Source organism: Budorcas taxicolor, chromosome 5, assembly GCF_023091745.1.
Source record: "Budorcas taxicolor isolate Tak-1 chromosome 5, Takin1.1, whole genome shotgun sequence".
Taxonomy (NCBI): Eukaryota; Metazoa; Chordata; class Mammalia; order Artiodactyla; family Bovidae; genus Budorcas; species Budorcas taxicolor.
In genome coordinates, this window is record NC_068914.1 from 124883517 (window position 1) to 124903959 (window position 20443).

The 20443-nt window shown below is 35.1% G+C and overlaps 1 protein-coding gene across 1 annotated transcript in view; it reads right to left on the reverse strand.

Annotated features, from left to right (window-relative positions):
• Positions 1 to 20443, reverse strand: part of CCDC91 (coiled-coil domain containing 91) — a 416515-nt gene that overhangs the window by 62199 nt on the left and 333873 nt on the right. Inside the window, exon 12 of the mRNA XM_052640421.1 lies at positions 14773 to 14886. Coding sequence (XP_052496381.1) covers positions 14773 to 14886 — 114 coding nt within the window. The remainder of the gene's footprint in view (positions 1 to 14772; positions 14887 to 20443) is intronic.

The following is a 20443-nucleotide window of genomic DNA, read 5'->3' on the forward strand; positions in this document are numbered from 1 at the left end:
GAATCAGCAAGGAACAGAACATCAAGGAGGTTTTCTCTGTTTTCATATGAGAAGAAAAATACCGCATCTCTTAGAAAATGATTTTTTCTTGCTGTTTCCAAGGCACTATTAGTTACAAACCAAATTGTCGTTTTTGCTATTATTTTTTAAAGGAAAGAACTGATGGCTGAAAAGATACATATGATGGAAAATAACTATACAATAAATCAAATAGAGTAAAATTTAAAACTACCAAATATTCTTTAGTAATAATACCATCTCCTTTCTACTGGAAGTTGGAGATTTTGATAGTGGAAGAAAATAAGACAACAGTCACTTCAGGAATTTCTTTTAAAAAGCAGCACATAAAAAATAATTCATTTCTTAACTATTTATATATTTGAAAAAGAAATAAAAGAATCAGAACTAGCAGGTATTCATAAACCTTCAGGATAGTTAAAAGACTATTAATCTATTATGAAGTCTACAATCCAAGAGATGTAATTTCTATGGTCCAACTGTTTAAAGTATACAAGAGGAAGATAGTGTGTTTTTAAATGTCTTACAAGAAACTTTTGCAGATATTAGTGGAAAGGCTGAATTGATATTGCTCAATCATTGTATCTTTTTATAATAACAACAATTTCTTCTTTCTACATCACAAAACAGAATTAGGAACTGAGGGAATTTCCTGGCTGCCCAGTGGTTAGGACTCAGCTCTTTCACTGCTGTGGTACAGGTTCAATCTCTGGTTATGGAACTAAGCTCCTGCAAGTCATGCAGAAAGAATGAAAAACAGAGCCACTGAAGAGAAGTGTTAGACTGGAGGAGAAACAGTCAGTCCTAAAGGGAATCAACCCAGAATATTCACTGGAAGGACTAATGCTGAAGCTGTAGTTTCAATAGTTTGCCCACCTGATGCAAAGAGCTGTTCATTGGAAAAGACCGTGATGCTGGAAAAGACTGAGGGCAGGAGGAGAAGAGGGTGACAGAGGATGAGATGGTTGGATGGCATCATGGACTCAGTAGACATGAGTTTGAACAAACTCTGGGAAATAATGAAAGACAGGGAAGCCTGGAGTGCTGCAGTCCGTGGGGTCCCAAAGAGTTGGACACGACTTAGTGATTGAACAACAGTGTGGTTTAACTCCAGGCTAAAACTGAACAAAATAAAATATATATATTCTCCAAGCTAACTGAACTTTACAATTTAAAAAAATGAGTAGTTTTCAAACAGAATATGTTGAGTTCATGGCTCATTTTCTTGACTTGCTCCATAAAAAAAAAAAAAAAAGTTTGCAATACTTACTTGTATATTTTAATATATTTTAAAGGGCTGAAGTAACTTTGACATGTTAGTTCTGTTTTGCATTTTTTTTTTAATTCCTAGAGGAAGTATAATTTTAAGGGAATTTGGCATTAGCCTATATGTCCCGAGAAACGAGCATTAATTCCAATGATGTCCCTTATGGCAGAAAGTGAAAAGGAACTAAAAAGCCTCTTGATGAAAATGAAAGAGAAGAGTAAAAAAGCCGGCTTAAACTCAACATTCAAAAAATGAAGATCATGGCATCTGGCCCCATCACATCATGGCAAATAGATGAGGAAACAATGGAAACAGTGACAGACTATTTTTTGAGCTCCAAAATCACTGCAGATGGTGACTGCAGCCATGGAATTAAAAGACGCTTGCTCTTTGGAAGAAAAGCTATGACCAATCAAGATAGCATGTTAAAAAGCAGAGACATTACTTTTCCAACAAAGGTCTGTCTAGTCAAAGCCATGGTTTTTCCAGTAGTCATGTATGGATGTGAGAGTTGGGACTATAAAGAAAGCTGGGCGGCAAAGAACTGATGCCTTTGAACTGTGGTATTGGAGAAGACTCTTGAGAGTCTCTTGGACTGCAAGGAGATCAAACCAGTCAATCCTAAAGGAAATCATTTCTAAATATTAATTGGAAGGACTGATGCTGAAGCAGAAACTCCAATACTTTGGCCACCTGATGGGAAGAACTGACTCACTGGAAAAGACCCTGATGCTGGCAAAGATTGAAGGCAGGAGGAGAAGTGGACAACAGAGGATGAGATGGTTGGATGGCATCACTGACTTGATGGACATGATTTGAATAAGCTCCGGGAGTTAGTAACGGACAGGGAAGCCTGGCGTGCTGCAGTCCATGGGGTCACAAATAGGTGGACATGATGAGTGACTAAACTGAACTGATGGGGGCTTTATGACAACTAAAAAGAATAGGCTAAGGGTTTAGTTCTAAACCACCTAATTTGTCATGACAATTAGGAAAACTAAGTAGGGACTGAATTTTATATAAATCAAAACCTTAAGACCCTGAAGGAATAAAATAATATTTGAAGTATCTAAACAAATAGTCTTTGCTAGGATACTCAAAAGTTTACCATAGGTTAAAAATGTATTTAAAAATAATTTATAAATTTTATGTAATGAATAATTTCAAGCTATTTCCCAAATGAATTGTGTGTTCATATGTGTGTATATGTCTGCATTGTCTGTGTCAATCTACTTTTTACCTAATTTATCTGGATGGACCCAATTTAATTAATATTAATATCTAGACAGAGCCTATAAAATGTATCCAGTTTATTAGATAGAGCCTATGAAAATAAAACATATAATTACAAGTTTGTTAGAGAAGAAACTGACAGTCCTAAAATACCACATGAAAAATGATGTGTAAAGTAAATTATCCAACCAGATTTAAAACTTTACTCAGGAATCACCATACATAGTTTGCAGTTAAACCAAGTTTTAACCAAGTTAAAATCTTGCCTCTTTTTATTGATCTCAGGCAGTTAGCTTACATAAGTGACTTAGTTTACCTTGTCTGTAAAATCCAGATACTATTTTAGAAAAGTTTTGAGAATAAAGTGAAACAGTATAAACAAAGCAGCCACTATGGTGTCCTGGACAAACCTGGCACTCAGAAATGGCTGCTGTTTTGATGCTGAAGCTGAAACTCCAATATTTTGGGCACCTGATGCGAAGAGCTGATTCATTTGAACAGACCCTGATGTTGGAAAGACTGAAGGCAGGAGGAGAAGGGGATGACAAAGGATGAGATGGCTGGATGGCATCACCGACTCGAGGGACATGAGTCTGGGTGAACTGCAGGAGTTGGTGATGGACAGGGAGGCCTGGTGTGCTATGGTTCATGGGGTTGCAAAGAGTCGGAGATGACTGAGTGACTGAACTGAACTGAACTGATTATAAGAATCAAATAACAGAGGTAAAAATCTTTATACATTTTAGTTGTTAAACATATACGTGTTGCTATTATGGATACCAAGGAAAAAGCTCTCTTTCTTGATTATCTCATTTAACCTCATGTCCTGAGCACAGCAGAGCATCATTAAAGATGCTTAACAGTTGTTTATAGAATGGGAAAAAAATTCAAACTGAAACTTCCCAGTACACAGCTCAGATAGGAAGATGGGAGGGTATATAAAGATGTATGTTGTATAGATATAAGGATCTATGTTGTATAGATCAAGATTCTGGCAATCTGAAATACTACTTCTTATTCATTTCTTTCTAACCAGCTTAATAGCAGCATGGTAAAGGCAACTGTGACTCTTAATAAATACTTCATGAATAAATGAAGTTATATACACAAGCTTTTTAACTTCTAAGGTTGGCTAAAGGGTAAGTAAAACAACATCTTAAAAAAAAAACAACGAAATCTCCATCTCCACTATCCTGAATAACAACAGCTTCATGAGCTAGTACCTTATAGAACTGCAACCAAAAGGTATATCAAGAATCTAGAAATAGGCTTTTTAATAAAAATGTTTACAAATCAATTTGCCTATTCCTATAGGAAACCAAACCCTTTGGTTTCTCATGTAACATTGTCCATCTTCCATTTACTATGTAGTCTAGTCCATATTTGGAGAAGGAAATGGCAACACACTCCAGTATTCTTGCCTGGAGAATCCCATGGACAGAGGAGCCTGGTGGGCTGCTGTCAATGGGGTTGCACAGTCAGACACGACTGAAGTGACTTAGCCTGCATACATGCATTGGAGAAGGAAATGGCAACCCACTCCAGTGTTCTTGCCTGGAGAATCCCAGGTACAGAGGAGCCTGGTGGGCTGCCGTCTATGGGGTCGCAGAGTCAGACACGACTGAAGCGGCTTAGCAGCAGCAGCTAGTCCATATTTTAGTTTCTGTTCGACTGAAATGAAAAAGCCCACTCTTATCATTGTAGTCTTAAGTGATCTTCTGGAATTCTATTGCTAATTATTATCAGCATAATGTTTTTGACCTTTTTTCAAGCACTACATTATGTTATGGTATTTACTATTGCTTCAAACCATTTTTTTGAACTTATATAATTACTTAATATAACATGCTCTTATGCTTTCCTTCTAAAACAAAACTTATAGCTTTTTAAAGATATGGTGGTTCTAGTCCTTTACAGGAGCTTTGATCTGGTAGATACCATGTAGTGCCATGCAACTTATAAAACATAAACATGAATCTCTGTTATCCTCTTACTCTTCTTGGCCTTTAATTTGAAACTTTCACTCTGACCTATTCACAAAATTCTTCCCTGTTCTTCATTGCTGCATCTTGCCCACAGAAATGGTTTGCCCAGCGGCTAACAATTCAGGCTCCAGACCTAGACTGTCACTTTCTAGCTTTGTGATCTGGTGGCTGATAACATTATTGTGAGTAATGAATATATATACATTCACACATGTAATAATATCCTTGGACTAGTGCCTGAAACCTAGTAAATGCTATATAAGTATTAGCTTCTATTGTTGTTGTCATCATCATTATTTCAATTTGGGGGCCTTTGGTAGCCACCACTTCCTCTAGATCTGACCTCTGCCTTTCCTTCCATATCAGCTGCTCACTGTTTACATCAAAAGTTATTCAGCTATTCTTCATCTCAAGAAGCTATACCCAACTAGTCCTTTAATGATAGCATAGCCATCGGGTGTGTCAACTCTTCACTTCTGTGGCCTGACTCAAAGTTGACACTTTGATTTTGTTGATTTAACTATGATTTGAATCAACTGTTATCACCATCTAAATTTTAAGAACTTTAATGTTGTACAATAATGGAAAAATCAACTGAATATTTAAGAAAAAACTAAAACCTTTTAATGAAGAATAAAGCTAATCTTCACTATCACTATAATGATTCAAGAATTGATTGAATTATTTAGATGAACATTTATGTTACACAAAAACAGAATAGGCATTTTTAGATACTGACTCTAACCAAAGCATTTATACTTACTGTACTCTGATTTAGAAGTTTTGCTTTGCCTTAAACAAAAATGTTATCACAAAGAACAAAGAAGAGTATTAAATTAATTGCTGGGCCAAACCAGTTACGTGCAAATACATAAATTTTAAGTTGGAACATACTTATGTCTTATCCCTGAAACAGGAATTATAGTACTTAATGTAAGCATTGTTATGTCTATAGTATCTTCTTAATGACCCCACTGTTGAAATGGAAATGGTCAACAGATTTGCCTTACCAAAGCCCATGATTGTTAACATGTAAGATTATTCTCATGTGAGTGAGTCCAGGAGAATAAGAAAGAGGATCAAGAAGATTGTTAAAATATAAGGTGAAAAACAGCAATAAATTTTATTTTAAGGTGTACTGTATGAAATTAGCTTTCAGAGTATAAGATATAAAAATAATAACCTTTTAGATCATACCTATAGAAATCTTTAAATTCCCTTTGACATAAAAAACGAGGTACAGCTGAAAGTACAGATGATGATTGAATGTGAGGGTGTATTATTCATTTTAATATGACCTGGTCAGATAAAAGCCTTTTCTAATATGAGATCCAAAGCAAAAGTTACAAGGGCAGATGTTGAATTCCTACTGAGTTGCTTCTTGTGCAGGTAACAATATAGCCTTCCCCAAGATAGGAGAAGCAAGGCCAACTGATTAGGATGAGAACGGGCAAGAGGCTGGGGAATGTCAGGAAAGTGTCATTTCCCTACAGTGATGTATAAATAATACACCAAATGAATATAAATGATGCAAGTGATTTATACCAAGAATTAAAAACCCATGGAGAGATTCATCAGTTGTCAAGGAAAATGTTACTCATAGTCTTTAACAAATTTCAGAACTGTAAGACCCACACTAGAGACCAGCTGGTCTGACTCCCAAATTATTAAGAGGAGAAAAGTAAGGCAACACAAGTTATTAAAGAACTTGTCTTGAAATCATGTTTAATTCAAGTAACTATATAAAAGATCAGAAACTAAAGAGAGTTCATTTTGGCCAAATATTGCCTTTTATTAAATAGTTTGAGATGCAAACACTCAAGAATACTGTAGAAAACCTGGATCAAATCAGTCCTTTTATAATTAAAAAGTTATAACAATGCTTTGACCACAGAAACTTTGAAGTAAAGGTTATTGCTCCTTACTCCTCTCTGAAGATCTAAATTAAAAGAATCCTCTAAAGTGCAGATTATTTTCCTGGAGGTGATTTAGAAAATACAGGCCATAATTCTGGTTCTTAAGAGGAAAAAAAAATAATCTTTTATTACATTTGGATGGGATTTTATTTTTTAGGAATCACTGCTTGGCTGTGAGTAGTTGTTGCTTGCTGAATATTATTCACACTTCCTCCCTCATAGCAAGCTCATGTGTAACAGTCTTAACTTGTGGGATGAGTTAGAACACTTCATTCTAATCCAAAGGCCATAGGTCATTTTCAACCACAAATTCTTCCTCCCTAGGGAAGTGTCAAGGGATGTGGTCTTTCCCATCTCATTTTTCTACAATCTCCTTTAGTCTAAAATAAAGTTTATGTCACTAATGACCAGGTCTGAAATACTATAATGCATTATCTGGTAATTAATATCAAGAGAGAAATCTTTTCCAGCACCTTAGGAATTTCAATTGTCTAGTTTTAATGAGGCATAATGAAAGAATAAATATCTTGAAGGGCTGACAGGAAGAAATTTTCTCATGAAGATTATTTTGATAGCCTAGAACAGGAGTTGACAAATGTTTTTCTGTAAAGGGCCAGACAGTAAATATTTTAGGTTATGTGGGCCCCATGATCTCTCTGAACTACTCAACTCTGTGGTTGCAGTATGAACACATAAACGAATGGATGTGGTTGTGTGTTTCAATAAAACTTTATAAAAACAGGCAGAAAATCAAATTTGACCCATGGGCTGTAGTCTGCTATCCCTTAATCCACAATTTGTAATGATTCAAGAGAGTTTAAAATAAAATAAAAAAATTTTAATATAGTATGGCTGTTATAGGGCTTCCCTGGTGGCTTAGAGGTTAAAGCATTCACTTGGAATGCAGGAGACCTGGGTTCAATCCCTGGGTCGGGAAGATCCCCTGGAGAAGGAAAATGGCAACCCACTCCAGTACTCTTGCCTGGAGAATCCCATGGAGGGAGGAGCCTGGTAGGCTACAGTCCATGGGGTCAAATCACTACCCTTAGGGATACCTAGCTGATTCCGAGATAAACTGAGTGTATGTTAAAATCTTTTCAGGTTTTCTTGCTTACCTTTTCCTCTCTAATATGTAAATTATAACAAAAATTTATAAATCCATTAAAAATTTAGACAATTTCTATCAATTAATATGAAAAAATTTATAAGAAGTGAGATTGCAAAACTTTGGCTTTTCAATTTCATACTATATTAGTGAACTCAATATAATAATTTTCTCAGTTTAACAAGATAGTTTATAGAGGATTTTTTTAATACTATCAATTTAGAATACCTACAAAAAAGCACTTACAAGATAGTCACTGAAACAGATTCATTATTAACTTGAATTGTTTTTCTGGTTGATCATTTTAAAGCTTTCTTTGAATAGTTTGATTACACACAAACTTTTGATTATTATTATGAATTGGACTAACAGTATATGTATTATGTATTCAACTTAGTAAATAATTCAGGATGTAATTTCAGTGTAAATTTTGATTCACATAATTAGTACATAGGTAATATAGGTATAGGTAATCCCTTCATCCAATCTAAGATGTTTAGATGGATGAAGGTAAGTATTTATAAAGTTTAGTGACATCTCTATTTATAACAAAAAAAACTTGGTAAATAACATTTAAAAGTAAAACATCTTCTCAATATAATTTTAATTTAATCCTAGTATAATTCTAATTCTAATTCTGAGTATAACTGTAATCCTCAAAAGGGTTGGATCACTGCTTAAAAACTTGTTGAATCCAGATACCCAGAAAAAGGGATATTATCCTCTATAGTGATTTGTAATTCTACTGTACTTAATATTATAGGATAAATTATAAGCTATTTGAAAAGATAATCATTTCAGATATTTCATTCTATTTCTCTTTTAAAATACTGAACTTTTAGCTTTATTGAGACTTAAAGGCTAAGTCAAAAATCTCTCTTGGTAAATGTCACATTGCACATGAAAATATGTAGTTATTTTTAACTATCTTTTGATACTGATTTCTAACATAATTCCACGGTGATAAGAGAACAGACTGTGTATGACTTCAATACCTTTAGACCATGAAATTTTTGTACCTTCTCTGATGCAAAAAGAAATTCATCTTACATCCCCAAGCAAAGTCCCTGGATATATTCCACTGTCTCCTGGTTTATACTCTATAGAATTTGAGTAGAATTTGTATCCTGTTGTTGTGTGAAAATTCTATAAATCTTAATTATGTTGAATTGGTTCATAGTGCTTTTCAGGTCTACTATATCCTCCTACCTTTCTGTCTATTCATTCTATTAATTTTTGAGACTTTGAAATTCCAACTAAAAATCTTAATTTATCTACTTAAAAATAATTGTAAAAAACAAAGAAAAGAATAGAAAATACCAGAGTACACTGTTCATAGTAAGGGTAGGTACTGTCTTGTAAACTTTTTTTTCTAATTTTTATTTTTGTTTATAGATTCATTGAGAATTGGGTCACAATGTAAACTGCATTTCTTAAGGCCACTCCGATACACAATGATTCAAACTGTGGCTTTTGCTTAACAACGTATGTTGAAGATTGTTATACTACAGTTTTAAAAAAAGTTAAAGACTGGTTAGGACAAAAGACATATAAAGACAGAAACTAACATGGGGTTAGACTTCTTTCAAAGATTTTGGAAAACTTCTAGGGGGGACGATTACTTCACAGACTGGAATGTAAGCCCAGTTGGAATCAAGGTCTACAGGGCTTTTGAGGTGTCTGATGTTGAAAATCTCAAGTTGACTCTAGTTAAAAAAGCTGGAGAGGAGAAAGGAAAATTTTTGTTCTGGAAAAGTGTTCTTCTCTGATGCAAAAAGAAATTCATCTTACAAAGGAATAAGGAGAGATGAGCTGGTCTAATTTAGTCTTTGGAAAAAGACAAAAAGATTATGAAGTTGCTAAAAAAATCTTTTGTTTCTTCTAAGTATTACTTTATAAGCTACGAGATGTCTTTTTTGTGTGCATGTGAAAATTTTGCAAGCCTCCAAAATTCATAAAAATTAACTTGAAACACTGAAATCCATTTCAAAAAGAATCAGAGTGTAGAGAATCTTAATTTTTAAAAAGTTATAAGAAATCTCATAGTGGGTGTTTTCATTTTAGATATTCTAGCCACTTTCCTTTTTTATAGCTTTTCTATTTGGAGAGGTGGAAACATTCAAATGTTAAAAGTATTCCACAATGTGTGTTATTTAAAAAATTCTCAAGTCCCGAAGTGAAAGTAATAAACTCTCTATTAATATATTAATTAAATTAGTCTTAATCATCTATGAATCTAGTAACATGAGTCAAATAAACTATTAGAATCATGTTTATTCTAAATCATATTAATTTATTTAATAAATTAAATTTATTGTTCTTACTATATAAGGGAAGAAGGATAGAGAAGTGGAACTTTGGTGCAAATAGAATCTAATATTGTAATGATTGTTGTGATTTAATGAACACTTCTAAAGGTGATAACTAGTTTATCTAACATAAAGAGATACTAATCTTTTAGGCTAAAGGCAAAGGAGAAAAGGAAAGATATACCCACCTGAATGCAGAGTTCCAAAAAATAGCAAGGAGAGATATAAAAAGCCTTCCTCAGTGATCAGTGCAAAGAAAAGGAGGAAAACAATAGAATGGCAAAGACTAGAGATCTCTTCAAGAAAATCAGAGATATTGAGGGAACTTTTCATGCAAAGATGGGCACAATAAAGGACATAAATGGTATCGGTCTAACAGAAGCTGAAGAGATTAAGAAGAGGTGGCAAGCTCAACATTCAGAAAACTAAGATCATGGCATCCGGTCCCATCACTTCATGGCAAATAGATGGGGAAACAGTGGCTGACTTTATTTTTCTGGGTTCCAAAATCATGACAGATGGTGATTGCGGCCATGCAATTAAAAGACACTTACTCCTTGGAAGGAAAGTTATGATCAACCTAGACAGCATATTAAAAAGCAGAGACATTACTTTGCCAACAAAGGTCCGTCTAGTCAAGGCTATAGTTTTTCCAGTGGTCATGTATGGATGTGAGAGTTGGACTATAAAGAAAGCTGAGTGCCGAAGAATTGCTGCTTTTGAACTGTGGTGTTGGAGAAGACTCTTGAGAGTCTCTTGGACTGCAAGGAGATCAAAACAGTTAATTCTAAAGGAAATCAGTCCAGAATATTCACTGGAAGGACGGATGCTAAAGCTGAAGCTCCAATACTTTGACCACCTGATGCAAAGAACTGACTCATTGGAAAAGATCCTGATGCTGGGAAAGATTGAAGGCAGAAAAAGAAGGGGATGACAGAGGATAAGATGGTTGGATGGCATCACCAAATCTATGGACATGAGTTTGAGCAAGCTCTGGGAGTTGGTAATGGACAGGGAAGCCTGGCAGGCTGCATCCATAGGGTCACAAAGAGTCGGACATGACTGAGCGACTGAACGGTTATTGAACTGAATCTTTTCATATGGACTTACCAGGTGGCTCCATGGTAAAGAATCCACCTGCCAATGCAAGAGACGTGGGTTTGATCTCTGGGTCGGGAAGATCCCCTAGGAGGAAACGGCAACCCACTCCAGTATTCTTGCCTGAGAAACCCCATGGACAGAGGAACCTGGGGGCTATAGTCCATAGGGCTGCAAAATGTTGGACATGACTGAGTATATAAGCACAATCCTTTAATATAATTTGCAAGATCACAGATTAAATGGCAGAGATCATTGTCAGTTTTCTTCAAGGGTTAATTACCTCACACAGGAACCAGATGACTCCTGTAAAGGCATTTCCTGTTCTCATTTTATTTTATTTTTTTAAATTTTTTTTTATTTTTTATTTTACTTTATTTTTTTTAATTTTAAAATCTTTAATTCTTACATGTGTTCCCAAACATGAACCCCTCTCCCACCCCCTCCCCATAACATCTCTGTGGGTCATCCCTATGCACCAGCCCCAAGCATGCTGTATCCTGCGTCAGACATAGACTGGCGATTCAATTCTTACATGATAGTATACATGATAGAATGCCATTCTCCCAAATCATCCCACCCTCTCCCTCTCCCTCTGAGTCCAAAAGTCCGTTATACACAGCTGTGTCTTTTTTCCTGTCTTGCATACAGGGTCATCATTGCCATCTTTCTAAATTCCATATATATGTGTTAGTATACTGTATTGGTGCTTTTCTTTCTGGCTTACTTCACTCTGTATAATCAGCTCCAGTTTCATCCATCTCATCAGAACTGATTCAAATGAATTCTTTTTAATGGCTGAGTAATACTCCATTGTGTATATGTACCACTGCTTTCTTATCCATTCATCTGCTGATGGACATCTAGGTTGTTTCCATGTCCTGGCTATTATAAACAGTGCTGTGATGAACATTGGGGTACATGTGTCTCTTTCAATTCTGGTTTCCTCGGTGTGTATGCCCAGCAGTGGGATTGCTGGGTCATAAGGGAGTTCTATTTGCAATTTTTTAAGGAATCTCCACACTGTTCTCCATAGTGGCTGTACTAGCTTGCATTCCCACCAACAGTGTAAGAGGGTTCCCTTTTCTCCACACCCTCTCCAGCATTTATTGCTTGCAGATTTTTGGATCTCAGCCATTCTGACTGGTGTGAAGTGGTACCTCATTGTGGTTTTGATTTGCATTTCTCTGATTATGAGTGATGTTGAGCATCTTTTCATGTGTTTGTTAGCCATCCGTATGTCTTCTTTGGAGAAATGTCTATTTAGTTCTTTGGCCCATTTTTTGATTGGGTCATTTATTTTTCTGGAATTGAGCTGCATAAGTTGCTTGTATATTTTTGAGATTAGTTGTTTGTCAGTTGCTTCATTTGCTATTATTTTCTCCCATTCAGAAGGCTGTCTTTTCACCTTGCTTATATTTTCCTTTGTTGTGCAGAAGCTTTTAATTTTAATTAGATCCCATTTGTTTATTTTTGCTTTTATTTCCAGAATTCTGGGAGGTGGATCATAGAGGATCCTGCTGTGATTTATGTCTGAGAGTGTTTTGCCTATGTTCTCCTCTAGGAGTTTTATAGTTTCTGGTCTTACATTTAGATCTTTAATCCATTTTGAGTTTATTTCTGTGTGTGGTGTTAGAAAGTGATCTAGTTTCATTCTTTTACAAGTGGTTGACCAGTTTTCCCAGCACCACTTGTTAAAGAGATTGTCTTTACTCCATTGTATATTCTTGCCCCTGTTCTCATTTTAAATGTTTCTAATGGTAGTTGCAAAATTTCTTTTGAGCAGAAAGTAATATTCAATTTTGAAGATTTTTTAAGAGAAAATTTCAATTTTGATCAAAGAAATATTCATCTAAGACACCCTTATGAATAAGTTTGCTATTTTACATAATTTCTTGTCCAAATTAAGTGTTCAAATAAGAACTGGTCATATGTTATTAAAAAAAGATGATTAAAAAGAATACATCTGTAAGAGTTTGGGATTAACATATACAAACTACTATATATAAAACAGATAACCAATAAGGATCTAGTGTATAGCACAAAGAACTATACTCAACATTTTGTTATAATCTTCAAGGGAAAAGAATCTGAAATATATATATATATACACACATATATAAACTGAATCACTTTACTGTACACATGAAACTAACACAACGTTAGAAATGAACTATACTTCAGTTTTTTTTTTTTAAAGGATACATCCACAATACCCTGAATTTATTTCAAGTCTGTGTTCTTTCACTATCACAATTTCTGTGTGTATGTGGAAAGCATCTATAATTCTTTTCTTGTATGACTGCTTCTGAAGTAGGTTAACATAAACTCCTTGAGAAAACACATGTAAATAGGAGTTTTCTGGGAAAATATCACTTCCTAAAAGGTCATCTGATGACATCTGGCTCAGAATTTTCTCTTCTGAAAGTGAAAGTTGCTCAACTGTGTCCAACTCTTCGCGATCCCATGGACTATACAATCCATGAAATTCCCCAGGCCAGAATACTGGAGTGGGTAGCTTTTTCCTTCTCCAGGGGATCTACCCAACCCAGGAATCAAACTTAGGTCTCCCACATTGCAGGTGGATTCTTTAGCAGCTACGACACTCTTCTGAAGGTTATATATCTATTAGATATTTTTGGGGGGGGGGGGTTAAGTTACTTTTAAAAACATCTTGAGATAAGTTGCACAGAGATTTAATCCCACATGAAATGTTTCTGTGAGTGATTAATTAATCTGGAAAGCTTACTTAGAATTTTTCCTTTTTTTTTGCTCTGTTGACAAAACTCTGTTGAAACCTAATGGTAGCTATTGAGAGGTAAGAATTTTCTTTTTATCATACCAAAATTGATTTTAAATTAAGAGTATGGAACTCAAGTGGTATCATGAGTTCTTATGACATTCCTAGGAGTGTCATTACTCTTCTACTTAACTGCCAACTGAAAAGTAATCTTTTATTTCTTACTCTGACAACCATTACCTGTGCCAAATATCCTTATACACACTATGTTTTATGCTTTATTTATAATTTTATTATGTTGTATAATACCATATATTGTGTAATATATAGTTCTTTAATATCTATGTTATACTAAACATATAAATAAGACATAAAATAGTATGTGAGAATTCACCATATAACTTATTATATAATATACTGTAATTTAACATGCTTATTACAGAGATTACCATTAAACATCTCATCCTAAGTGTTTCTCATCCTGGATACAAAGATTTGTTGAAAAGTCTAAAAATTAAGCAATTAAATACATTATTTTCAGCTACTGCTCAGACTTACAAATTAATAAAATCACACTGTACCAAAATGACATTTATTTTGTAAAGCTTCAATATGCATTATAAATTCTGACAAGCATTTTCTGAATTTTATTCTCAAAATGAAACTATGGCAGAAGAGCCCTAATTTGATAACTGTAATAAAATCTATTAGAACCACAGTGGTTTGAACCTAGTCCGAAGGCCTAAAGAGTGCATACAAATTTTGACAACCATTACATAAGAAATAACAAACTTATGGCAAAAACTTAAAAAATCTATACCTGTCTACTTTCTTTTTAAGTGTAAAGTCAAACTGAAAACAGGTCATTTCTGGGAATCCAGCAGGAAATTATTCAGTGCTGTTTTTTTGTTAACAAATGGAATTTATGTTTACAGACATAACTATTAGAATATATACTTATACCAGAAAAAATATTAGATGAAGATTCCTAAATTAGATGAAAAAGGATGTTTTAAATATTTTAAAATTTAATGTCACTGTATGGAAGCCAATGCTTCAATTTATGGAAGAACAAATTAAAACCCTTCAGGGGATACTTACCCTTTTCTGTTCCTTTACATACTCTATCAGTTCGTCTCTTGTTCTCTTCACTGCCTCCTCCACAGCCTTTTCACTTCGTTTTTGCTCTTCTATTATTGCTGCCTTAACTGTTTCCTGTTTGTGGAAGGATGAGAAAAAGTCAGGGAGGTATGTGCTATGACATGTTTGTGCCCATTTTATATAAACTAAAAATGTTCCAAGGGTTGAACTTATCCTTTTCAAAGCATGTCTTTAAACAGGAATAAGAACTTACAGAAATCTTTTGGGTTCTGTGAACAGATTCCACAGAATTCACTTTTTCAAACTGAGTGAAAGGGGAAAAAAAATGGAGTAAGCCATTTATTGCAGGGAGAGCCTAAAATACTCCAATAGCTTCCTTACCAACCTTTCATTTGATGTTTACATGATTGATTGCCTTCCTGTACTCTGCACTATTCACATAAGACTTCCAACTTGTATTTATTCTTCCAAGAACACCCTAATGTTCTAGGGTGTTTTATTCAAATTTAGCTTTTCCATCACACAATAATCAAGTGTGGTCCGGGTGGTAAGATTTACAGATAGTTTAGTCCTCCTGCCAGGTTAAGACGTTGAGAGCTGGACACCATGAATGAGAGGTAAAAATTTCACTCTGTGTCCTAATATCTGAAATGAGAAATCTAGGAAGAAAAGTGGTGCTACTCATTTTGCCGAAATAGTAATCAAGGACCCTAAGAGATTTCAAATTTTCAGGTAAAGAGAAAGATGGCTAAAATTCTAAAGAAGAAATATTAACACTTCGCAAAAACTAAGAAATATTTTGTGCTAAAATAGCATTTCATAGATTGGAAGAATGCTACAAACTCTAGCTTCCTTTTGTCTACAAAGGCAGTATCTTTCTTTGAACAGGCAATCAGAAGATGCCTTGATATTTCTCAACAGTATTTCCCTCATTTTGCTATTCTTGAGGACCTTTCACTTTGTTGTGTATACATGTTTTGGTTTAGTTTTTCCCAATTTTATACACACACACACATACATACTTAAGTTGGGTCTGACTATTTTGTGACTGCCTGGACTGTAGCCCACCAGGCTCCTCTGTCCATGGGATTTTCCAGGCAAGAATACAGGAGTGGGCTGCCATTTCCTTCTGCAGGGGATCTTCCTGACCCAGGGATTGAACCCACGTCTCCTGAATTGGCAGGCAGATTCTCTACCACTGAGCCACCTGAGAAGCCCTATCTGTTAATCCCACGTTCTAAATGTATGCCTCCTCCTGTCCCCTGCAGTAACTATAAGTTAAATTTCTGTATCTGTGAGTTTCTCTTTTGTAAATAAGTTCATCTGTATCACGAACAGATTCCACATATAAGTGATATCATGTGATATTTGTCTTTCTCTGACTTACTTCACTCACTATGACAATCTCTAGGTCCATCCATGTTGCTGCAAATGGCATTAATTTGTGCTTTTTTAATAATTGAATAGCATTCCATATTGTGTGTTTGTGTGTATGTGTGTACATAGGACACTTATTCATTCATGTCAACAGACATTTAGGTTGCTTCCATGTTTTGGTTATTGTAAATAGTGCTGCTATGAACACTGGGGTGCATGCATCTTCTCAAATTAGAGTTTTCTCTGTATATATGCCCAGGAGTGTGATTTCTGGGTCATACGATAACTCTTTTAGTTTTTTCAGGAACCTGCATATTGTTATCCATAGCAGATGCACCAGTTTAGATTTCCCCAACAGTGTAAGATGGTTCCTTTTCTTCATATGCTCTCCAGCATTTATTATTTGTAGACTTTTAAGTCATGACTATTCTAACCAGTAAGAGGTGATACCTCATTATGGAAAGCTATAATAATTTTTGAAAAAAAAAAAAAAAGAAAAAAAGATTATTTCAAATAAAAGCACCTACTATTACAACTCCTGTTGGTTTCACACATACTAATTTGGAATTTGAAACTTTTCAGATTTTATAAAGGCAAAAAGTTAATACGTATGTTACTAAGCCCCCTGAAATAAAACACAATAGTATTTCTGTGATAAAGGGTGTGAATATTCACACTATGTGGGTAAATTAAAAGTGTAAATAGTTTCACATTATTTCAGGACAGCATTTGCAAAAAGCCTTGCTTTCTAAGGATTTTATAATTTTAAAACTACTGTATACCTAGACTAGTTGAATATAGAAGATAAATCCATATCATATTGAATATCAAACATAATTTCTATCTAGTAAGGGTCAAATTTGACTAGAAATGTTTGAAAACAAAACCATCAATTTAAATAAAAGGAATATATCCAGGAAAAAGATGAAGAGAGTTAGCTACTATGTTCTTCAGTTAAAAATTTTTTTTTTTAGGGTGGATACTTTTGAGGCTCCTTCTTTCTTAAATTTTGAGAAGAAGAACATTTACAAAGAAAGTCTCCCTTGATTCTCTCCTCCCCAGCTGGCAGTTAGGTGACAGTCAAGGTTGTAAAATCTATATATACATACCTATATTTAAAACAGATATCCAACAAATGGTTAGGATCCCTTAGGAAGCATCACAATAAACAAAGCTAGTGTAGGTGATGGAATTCCAGTTGAGCTATTTCAAATCCTGAAAGATGATACTGTTAACATGCTGCACTCAATATGCCAGCAAATTTGGAAAACTCAGCAGTGGCTACAGGACTGGAAAAAGGTCAGCTTTCATTCCAATCCCAAAGAAAGGCAATGCCAAAGAATGCTCAAACTACTGCACTTATCTCACACACAAGCAAAGTAATGCTTAAAATTCTTGAAGCTAGGCCTTAATAGTATATGAATCGAGAACTTCCAGATATACAAGCTGGATTTAGAAAAGGCAGAGAAACCAGAGATCAAACTGCCAACATCTGCTGGGTCACAGAAAAAGCAAGAGAGTGCCAGAAAAACATCTACTTCTGCTTCATTGACTATGCTAAAGCTTTTCATTGTGTGGATCCCAACAAACTTTAGAAAATTCTTCAAGAGATGGGAATACCAGGCCACTTTACCTGCCTCCTGAGAAATCTGTATTCGGGTCAAGGAGCAACACTTAGAACTGGGCATGGAACAATGCACTGGTTCCATCGGGAAAGGAGTACTTCAAGGCTGTATATTGTCACCCTGCTTATTTAACTTCTATGCAGAGCACATCAAACAAAATACTGGGCTGGATGAAGCATAAGCTGGAATCAAGATTGCCGGGAGAAATATTAGTAACCTGAGATATACAGATAACATCACCCTCATGGCAGAAAGTGAAGAGGATCCAAGAGCCTCTTGATGAAAGTAGAAGAAGAAAACGAAAAAGTTAAAAAAAAAAAAAAAAAAAGAAACAAACAACAACCCTCGATGTCTTCAAAGGAAGAGGCTGATATACACACAAACAAGGACATTAATGATGATGAATGAAAAGGGATGCAGAAGAACTGGCCTAAAAAAAAAAAAGAAATACGGCAGTAACCTCCAAATGAATTCTAAGTAGAAAGGCTTAGAATTTGTCTTGGGGGAGCAGAACCATGGATGGGGAGGGGTGGAGCAGGTGACTTGTTTCATTATAAGGTCTCTGGTAGTATTTGATCATAAACATTTGAATATATTACTAATTAAAATCTTTAATGACATATTTCTGAGGTAAGTAGTTTATAAGACCATGTAGAACATCATTCCTTGAAAATGTTGAGCGATATAAATAAACTTGGTGTCAGAAATCAAAAAAAACAACAACAACAACAAAGATCATGGCATCTGGTACCGTCACTTCATGGCAAATAAGATGGGGAAACAACAGCAACAGTGACAGACTTTATTTTGGGGGGCTCCAAAATCACAGATGATGGTGACCGCAGTCATGAAATTAAAAAGATGCTTGCTTCTTGGAAGAAAATTTACGACCAACCTAGACAGCATATTTAAAAAGCAGAGACATTCCTTTGCTGACAAAGGCCCATCTAGTCAAAGCTATGGTTTTTCCAGTAGTCATGTATGGATGTGAGAGTTGGACCATAAAGAATGCACACTGACGAATTGATGCTTTTGAACTATGGTGTTGGAGAAGGCTCTTGAGAGTCCCTTGGACTGCAAGGAGATTAAGACAGTCAATCCTAAAGGAAATCAATCCCGAATATTCATTGGAAGGACTGATGCTGAAGCTGAAGCTCCAGTACTTTGGTCACCTGAAGCAAAGAAGTGATTCATTAGAAAAGACCTTGATGCTAGAAAGATTGAAGGCAGGAGAAGAAAGGGATGAGAGAGGATAAGATGGTTGGATGGCATCACTGATCATTGAACATGAGTTTGATCAAGCTCCAGGAGATTGTGAAGGACAGGGAAGCCTGGCGTCTTACAGTCCATGGGGTTGAAAAGAACTGGAAACAACTGAGCAACTTAACAACAACCAACAAGTATCTACTGTATAGCACGTGCAACTCAGGTCCATATTATGTAATGCCCTAAATGGGAAAAGGACTTGAAAAAGGATACATGTATGTGTATAACTGAATCACTTTGCTGTATACCTGAAACTAACATAACATTGTTAATCATCTATGCTCCAGTATAAAATATAAATGAAAAAAGGAAAAAAAACTTTATTATTTCATTTATTTCAATAAATAAGTATTTTTGAACATGACAAAGAAAGTTTAAACCTTTTATTTTCTAACTAAATTCGGAACAAGCAACAATCAGCAAATTTTGTATGCATGCTCATGTGTCTGTAAATATCTGCCTGCATGTTTTCTTGAATTCCATGAATGAACTATATTGTCCCTGTGAGTCATGAGACTTAGTCTAAAATAAAATATACTTCACGAGGGATGATGATTTGCCACTAATGAATACATTCAAACAAGGCAATTCTGAAAGAATACTTTCCAGAATATTTTAGTAATGTGCACATCCTGGAACATGATATATTCTCTAAGGCATGATTTATATTCTAACCTTGGCACTAATGACAATTCCTTGCTGGGGGTGGAGATGGGAGTATTATTATAAGTAGTATACTTGGTATTTGCTTACTAGATCATCTTCAGTTGAGAAGCACTGCTCTAAAATTAAGTTTGGAGGGAAAAACATCCATTTGCACATGTTGGTAAATATGTTAAAATATATTGACACTTCTTATTATAAACATATTTTGTTAAAAATAAAATATGTGTAAAAAATCAAATCTACATTATTATATAAGTAGTTTTCTAAGTGTGGAAGAAAGAGTTCTACTTACTAATTTTTCCACTACTGCTTACTAGAATCACTTTCTATAATGCTACAATAGGTCATGATGAAGGTCATTTCCTTTATTAGCATGTGAGAAGATGCAATTGTGCAGTAGTTAGAGCATTCTTTGGCACTGCCTTTCTTTGGGACTGGAATCAAAACTGACTTTTCCCAGTCCTGTGGGAAAATTTTCCAAATTTGCTGGCATATTGAGTGCAGCACTTTCACAGCATGATCTTTCAGGATTTGAAATAGCTCAACTGGAATTCCATCACCTCCGCTAGCTGTGTTCGTAGTGATGCTTCCTAAGGCCCACTTGACTTCACATTCCAGGATGTCTGGCTCTAGATGAGTGATCACACCATCGAGGTTATCTGGGTTGCGAAGATCTTTTTTGTACCGTCCTTCTGTGTATTCTCGCCACCTCTTCTTAATATCTTCTGCTTCTGTTA